Below are 7,889 nucleotides of genomic sequence, written 5' to 3' on the forward strand. Positions count from 1 at the left end.
ATTCTGACAATCAGTCAAGTAATCAGAATTAATTTTTCATTTATCCACTTAAACTTCCATCCATCCATTTTCTTTACACTTATTTTATGCAATATTTGAAATATAACAAAAATGCGAACAATTCAGTTTGTTTTTAGATAAGAAAATAAAAAACTGTACTGTCTATGATCCAATAACTATGATGATGTGTCAGAATCAGAGTCTGGCTAAAAATAATAATAAAGGGAGGAGTAAATTTCTGCTAAATAAATGAGAAAATGTTTTTGAAAAAATGAGGAAATTTTTAAATTTGAACATTCAAAAATTTGAGACAAACTTTTTGTTCCAGATTTTTCCAGAAAAATGTTTGAAATTTCTGAATTCCAAAAGTTGAAAATTCACAAGACAAAACAGATTTTATTTCATTTTTTTTAATTTCTGAGTTGCAAAAGTTGAACATTTTCACATTTTGAAACTCGGACATGTCCTTTCTATAGAAAATTTCTGAAAGAAAAAAAAATTATAGGTTTATTCACACAAAAAAATGTGACTGTTCAAACTCAGAAATCTCCAAGTTTTTTCTACAAAATTTTAGGAAAAATTTTGGAGAAAATTTTGTCTCTTTTTTTCCCCCATAATCAATGTGCAAAAAGCTCAACACTTTCTGCTCGACTTCACATCAATACAGCACAGGACTGATCTGCTTATTATTTTTTGATAAAGCGATTAATAACTGGATAGCAAAATGAAATTAAACATTTGAAGCTAAATCTGCCACTGGAGGAGAAATATTTGTACAGAAAAATGATTTTTTTTTCTATCTTATATGGAAAATGTATAGATTTTGTACAGTTTTGACTTAATTACCGCTAATTGCCTTGTTACTTTAGCACTGTTCTAGCCTGTACACTCCACTTAGTTGATGATTATTTCAGTAATCGGTTCATGACGTCGTTTCTGATAATGTTGTCCTGCGACTTAATGCTCCTGTTCATTTAATTTGTTTGATTTTTAGTGAGCTGAAGTCCAGAAGACGCAGCAGTGTGTGGCTCATGGGCACCTCGGAGGCGCTGCCGTGGCGCAGCGCCAGCTCCTTCCTGTAGTGCTCCACGGCCTGGCGGTGCTGCCTAAGGTCGGTGTGGGTCGCAGCCAGGGAGACGTGGATGACGGCCAGCTCCAGATCCGACTTCCCCAAAGCCTCAGCAGCCGTCAGCTGAGCCGCAAAAGAAAAACAAATGCAGAGAAAGTCGGCAGGGAGAGTTCACAGGCAAAGATGTTGATGCTTCTCGATATGGATTAGAAATAAAATCTCCTATTTTTTTTTATAACAGATTGGATGTTTTTTTTTTTTTAGCTAAAATGGAAATAAATAAAACTGACAATATTTTCAAAAAGTGTTTTTCATTTCAAGCATTCTTTCTGTGAGTTTTCTGGAGTATTAGGGCCAGGCTATAAGAATTGTTGTTTAATTACGAGAATAAAGACGCAATTTTACCAGAAAACATCTAAAATTACAAGAAAAAAGTTGCTACAATGTATTACAAGATTCAGTGGAGTTATGAAGAGCTGATGTGACCAGCTCATCCAGTCAGTGTGGATCTTAATTAAAAAATAACTTTATAAAATTACAAGAAAAAATTGCCTTAATCAGAAAACATCTTCAGTCATCAGGATCTGACATGAGCAGCTCAGGTTTGTGTGGCTCTTTTTCAGTTGCCTGCATGATCATTTCAAAGTCCTGCTACTGAGACTGATGTGTTAAAAGATTAAGTATTTTTACTAAGTATTAAGTTTTATTTGTAAAATTTACACCAAAGTATAATCTCACAAGATGCTCAACATTCCTCATTTAATTTTTTTATTTTCAGTGTTTGAGTTGTCATAAAATTACTACTTTATTATCCCAATATTTTGACTTTATTCTGGTAATATGACTGTCGTACAACTTTATTCTTGTATTAGAGCAACTATAATATGGTAACAATATGACTGTAGTATTAATACGACTTTATTCTGGTAATTTTATGACTTTATGATCAAAATAAAACCTTTTTGAGCCTGGTCCTAATATTTCATCGTAGAGTTGACCTGAATTCAAAGTCCAAATAAACAGAAGCTGTGAAACAAAATGGCCGCCCTTCAGAATTAGTGGGGGAAAAAAATCCAGATTTTCCAAAAAGTTAAATCTCCAAACACCAAAAGTGAAATAAATAATTGCAACGGATTTATGACCCAGTTTTACATCTCACCTGAGCCCGGTAGGCGTCCAGAGCTTTGCTATAGCAGCCCACTTTGCAGCACAGATCCCCCAGCTGCTCGGTCAGCTCCACAACCTGGCGAGAGCTGGGTCTGCTGCCCTGATCCTCCGACAGCTCCTCCTCCAGCCTACACCCCTTATCAGCTGCAGAATATTGAAATAAAAGCAACTGCCTTACAAAAACAAAGCCAGAAACAAGGCTGGAGAGGATTTCTCACCGTATTTGAAAGCTTTCTTCACGGCCATTTTGTCCGCCGGCTGCTGCGAGCCGAGAAGCAGGGCTTTCTTCAGAGATCGTCGGGCTGCCACAAAGTCGCCCAGATAAAGCTGAACCTGTTGATGGGATTATTCTAGTTAAATTAAACCAACAATGGAAACATTTCCAATAACTGAAATAACTAAAAACGTTAATTAATGGGGAAAAAAACTATAACTGAATGGAACTGTGTTGTTCATTTATAAAACAACGCAGAATACTGTAATTATGTGCTCAATATCCTTGGTTTTTGTGTATATGAAACAATTTTTTAGCCTTTCAAATTGATAAGAAACTGTGGATAAAACAGGAGGTCGTACCGCCGGTTTGGTGATATTTCCAATATTTAAAAACAAAAAAACTAATCAATATTTATTGATAAACTGTTATGAAACACTTATATCGCGATAAAGCTTTCAGCCATATTCTCCAGCCCTGTTTAAATAATCACAATACAATAATCTATGAATGAAAGTTTGAAAAAACTAAAACTACAACTATGACTAACAATAACTAATCTAAAACTAAGCAATATTTAAATAATAATTAATAAAAACTAGTAAACTAACTGAATAAGACAAAAACGTAGCAGCGAAATAAAACTAAACATTATAGTTTAGTTTTAGTTTTACTTCCCTGCTACAGATAAATTTCATTATGGAAATAAACTTGTTTCGGACCTTGCCGATGCAGTGGAAGCACTCGCTCTCGCTGAACTTGTCCTTCATTTTCCGGGCGCAGTCCTTGGCCTGCTCCAGGCAGCGCACGGCGCTGGACGGCTCGCCGTTGCGGAAGAAGATGTTGCCCAGGTTGAAGTTTGCCCGGTACAGATCCTCCAGCAGCTGGCTCTTCCTTCAGACAAATACGTTGAGCAAAACAATGATGCACAACATCGGCAATCAGTGGAACGTAAAACACTAAATTAATGACGAAACTTCCTGACTTACAAGACATTTCAATCAGGTTACAATTTGATCAATTCATCAAAATTATTGTTTTTGCAGATTTAACTTTCTTGCTCTTTTCTAAAATGAAATTACTAAAGTATTTCCAAAAAGTAGCTTTTATTCATATCTGAGTTGTAGGACAGAGAATTAGACCAAAGCTACAAGAATGTTAGTTAAGTTACAAGAAAATAATATCAGATTAAGTATTTCTATTAAGTATTATCTGTAAAACCAAAGTATCACTTCAAGAGATGCTCAATAACCTCATTTTAATCTTTTATATCGGGTTGTGATTTTTTATTTCTACTGTATTCACGTGTTATCTCGATTCTATTGTCGTATGACTGCATTTTCATAATATTACAACTTTATTATCCCAATTAAAAAATCTTTGGCTGCTGCTGATTTTCTGTCACAGAGTTGATATGAATTCAAAGTTCAAATTAACAGAAGCAGTAAACAAAATGGCCGCCATGTGCTGACATCACTCCGTTGGTCCACCTGATGTCAGATAAATAAACCATCTGCTTGTTCTTACTCTGCGATGAAAACGCTCCGTCGGATGAACTCGCTGCAGCGTTTGGGCTCCCCCAGATGATCACACACCAGACCCAAGTTCAGGAAGAGACGAGCCTTCATCTCTCTGATCTCTCGCTCAGGCACCGTCCCTAAAAATATAAAACAATTACATAATCTACAGAAAATCATTCAACATCACTCACTAGTCAGCTAAACAAAAACAACACGCACCGCCTAGGCGTTCATCCACGACAGCCAAGCTCTTCCTGAAAGCGTCCTCTGCTTGCTTTAAGCTGCTTTTTGATTGGTCAGATTCATACCGGAACAGGAAGGTTCGACCAATGGTGGCCAGCGCTCTCTGCTCCTCTGCATGATCCCCGACAGAGCGGGCCAGGTCCAGGTGACAGCGCTGGTGCTGGAGAGCAAAATGTCTCACACTTTCTTATGCAGAAGCATTACCCTTAACCTACGACTCCAGAATCAGAGTTAAAGGCGACGCACGTAGGAATGAAAGTTATCGATTAATGAGTAAATCGACTAGCAATGAATTGATAAGCGGCTATTTTCTTAAAAACTTTAATTTTCTCTTGTATCAAAAGAATTGACCATCTTTCCATTAATGACACAAGCCTTTTTTGTATGGGAAACCAACCTTCAAAGCGGCTTCGATTTTTCCCGTCTCAGCGTAGCACTCTCCTATTTTGCGGTTTGCTACAGCCCGTCCAATCACGTCATTCAGCGCTTCAGAGAGCGCCAGCTCCTGCTGGTGTTCCCTAATGGCGCCCTCATAGTCACCTGAGGTGCAAAATAAACCCAATAAGACAAACTGAAACAAGGAACCAGGAATCCAAGAAGGGCTGAAACAATTAATCAATCATTGAAATCATTTTCAACTAATCTGCTAATCGATTAATCGTTAAGTGGAGCATACAGACTCTAAAAATGGCCATTTTCTGAAAAAATAACACATTCAGAGAAATCACTAAGCCAACATATATGTATATATTTCTAATATGAAAAACCTTCATTTTCGGTAATTATGTTCTCCCCAGACTCACGTAGCATGTTTAGCTTCACCTGGTTAAAAGTCTGTAAAATAAAATCTTTCTGCTGTACATTTATTAATTAAAAAAAATGCCATGTTATTGCAATTGAAGCAAAAAAAAAAAAAAAATCTGCAGAATGTGCCAATGTTTTTATCGATTTGATTATCAAAATAACTGACAGAATAATCAATGACTAGAATTGTTAGTTGCAGCCCTAGGTAAAATGTATCATTGCAAAGATGCTCAGAAGTTACAGAAGAGTTTGAAGTAAGAAGTAAAGCATGAAATAAGTAAAATGAAAACCAAAAATGCTGTTAATATATGGGTGAAACTGAATAAATTACAGTATTTTTGAAAAGTCACTTAATTTCAGTAATTCCAAATTAAATTTATTGGTCATGTTTGTGCAAATAAATAAGGGATTTTGCTGCAACTCCCCTTTGCCTCTCAATGTTCAGACATTTGGAAACCAAATATTTAAATTTGGTAGAGATTAAAACAGAATTTTTTAAAGTAGATGTGTATTCAGTGTTATTACAAAAGAATTCAATTCAGCTAGGTAAACTTTTACACAATATTGTCTGATTAAATCAGTTTCAAAAGTTTGTTTTTATTAATTTTGATGATTCTTCATTACAGCTCATAAGCACAAATTCAGTTTAATCAGAACATATGATTATATAAGAACAAGAAGAAAGGATTTTAAAGCAGAAATGTCCTCAATACAAAGTTCATTAATTTACTGCTTCAGAATCCGGACAAGGCTGATAGTGCACCTTTTGTCATCATACTTTTTCCTTCCACTAAACTTTTCATCAAATTAATGCAGCAGTCTGAAATGGTCACAACATTGTGTTTATGTATTTAAAAACTGTTTTTGTCACTATTTACTGGAATGTTAAGTGTAAACACGTCTCACCAGTCCTGGACAGCAATTCTCCGAGCTGGTTGCAGATGTTAGCCTCTTCCTTCAAGTTTCTGTTAGCCTGAGCTTTGCTTTTTGCTTTCTGCAGCTCTGAAACACAAACAAAAACAGCGCGGAGGTAGCATCCTCCTTCCAAACTAGCAGGAAAAACAAGTAAACAAAGAGCTACTTGCGTTTAATTTCCCGAGAGGAGCTCATCTTTGTTTAGCTAGCGGCAGACCTGCAGCAGGGAGGAAATGACAACTTTAGCTTCGCGCTGGTTTCTTAAAAGATAAACCGAACAACCTTTAGATCATTTTAACTGCCGCTTGTCTGTGCGTTCAACATTCATGTTCGGTTTGGGTGTCAGATTAAAAAAAGGAACTATTTACTGCAATCATCTTAGTAAACATCGCCAATATTTGGCTAAAAATACACAATAAGTTTCACAGTTCCCCGCCAGGAAGACGATAACCAATGACAGCGATGGTTAATTTACCCGGAGTTTTGTCTGCAAGGCACAGTCCAGCTATCTGAAACATCGAACAGGACAGCTCCACAAAACTCAATTTTCAGCTACATCATTTTAGGTTAGAGGTTTATTTAAACATTTCTCAGAAAATATAGCGCAAAAATTATAATGCGTCAACGTCATGAAAAATTATATTTCTTTCTAAGTGAAAGTCAGTCTAATAGACAAAACTCAGGGTGAAATTAACGCGTTAAAGTCGAGATTCTTTCCTAACTTCCTTAACGCACAAAATGACGGGCAGAAAGTTCATACCTGAATCAGGTACAGACTAAGAAGAAGCCTAAACATGGCCTAAACCAGAAGACAGTCAATAAAATTTAAATTTCAATTATAGCTTCAGATTTTAGTTTGTTTTTCTCAAGTGCTTCAACACGAGGTGACAACTTTATATATAAGGTTTTTTTTTTTAATCTCAGCATTCAAGTTGGAAAAGGTTTGGAAAATATTAAACATGTTATGGCCACACTTGTAAGCATGTTTTTTATTTATATTTTAAATATCACCTAGATAAAGTGCTATAGTACGCAAAGATGTATAGTTTTTGTTTTATTACTCATTATAGCTTGCTTGCTTTCTTTCTCTCTTTCTTTTTGGTAAAAAGAAACATAGCTTGAGTATTTAATTAAATGTGGTGAAACCTTAAGCACATAAAATCGGCAAAAATGTTTTAGTTTCTTACTACCTTTTTATCTATTATTATTATTGAGTAAATGTGGAGTTGGCGCCCCCTTGTGTTCTGCCCAGTACGTGCACTGCAGTTGGTTGTGATTATGAAGTTGTTTTATGATTTGAAACTTTAAACAATTATTTTGTTAAACTAAAAGGTTATGACACTTTTTAAATAGAAATCTGACCTGCATTTTCTAGCTCACAGCTAAAATACTATGATTGATAGAACCTGAACTAAATTTTGCTATGTCAAACAGAGATTTAGTAAAATACAGATTTAGATTTAAGAAAACATTAATTTTGCTAGGAAATTCAGAGTTTGTTTTTTTAAATATTGCTGAAACTTGTTCCGTATCCCTTTTTGACATTGTAAAACTTCCGTAATATTGCTAATGTGAATATTTAACAACTTATTTCTTTATTGCATTGCGGCACTTTTGGCATTCTGTACTTTTTTATTTTATTGCTTTGAAGAATGGATGGAAATGTAAAATTTAGCTAAATTCTGAGAATAAAGTTTCCATTAAATATTTATTTCAAAAGTGTCGCAGAATGAAAATTGAAGTTAATTTATAACTACGGATTATCTATTTATGTACAGTCTTAAATGATCGACATCATATAAGCATTTAAGTATTTATTTGCTTCTTTATTGTGTTATGCTTTGCATAGATATATAAATTTATACACAATGTTTTTTTTGTTTTTTTTAAATATTGCTGAAACTTGTTACATATCCCTTTTTGACATTGTAAAACTGCCGTAATATTGCTAATGTGA

General features: G+C 35.0%; 1 protein-coding gene across 1 annotated transcript in view; it reads right to left on the reverse strand.

Annotated features, from left to right (window-relative positions):
- tonsl (tonsoku-like, DNA repair protein) overlaps window positions 1-6,599 on the reverse strand; it is a 25,150-nt gene extending 18,551 nt beyond the window's left edge. Inside the window, exons 1-9 of the mRNA XM_016661838.1 lie at window positions 6,103-6,599; window positions 5,924-6,019; window positions 4,611-4,753; window positions 4,190-4,373; window positions 3,978-4,107; window positions 3,173-3,344; window positions 2,455-2,569; window positions 2,229-2,380; window positions 980-1,192 (exon numbers count right to left, since the gene is read on the reverse strand). Of these exons, the coding sequence (XP_016517324.1) occupies window positions 980-1,192; window positions 2,229-2,380; window positions 2,455-2,569; window positions 3,173-3,344; window positions 3,978-4,107; window positions 4,190-4,373; window positions 4,611-4,753; window positions 5,924-6,019; window positions 6,103-6,127 (1,230 nt within the window). The 5' untranslated portion in view covers window positions 6,128-6,599. The remainder of the gene's footprint in view (window positions 1-979; window positions 1,193-2,228; window positions 2,381-2,454; window positions 2,570-3,172; window positions 3,345-3,977; window positions 4,108-4,189; window positions 4,374-4,610; window positions 4,754-5,923; window positions 6,020-6,102) is intronic.
- Between the last annotated feature and the right edge of the window lie 1,290 nt (window positions 6,600-7,889).

The sequence above is a fragment of the Poecilia formosa genome, unplaced genomic scaffold (assembly GCF_000485575.1).
Source record: "Poecilia formosa unplaced genomic scaffold, Poecilia_formosa-5.1.2 Scaffold345, whole genome shotgun sequence".
In the NCBI taxonomy this organism is placed as follows: Eukaryota; Metazoa; Chordata; class Actinopteri; order Cyprinodontiformes; family Poeciliidae; genus Poecilia; species Poecilia formosa.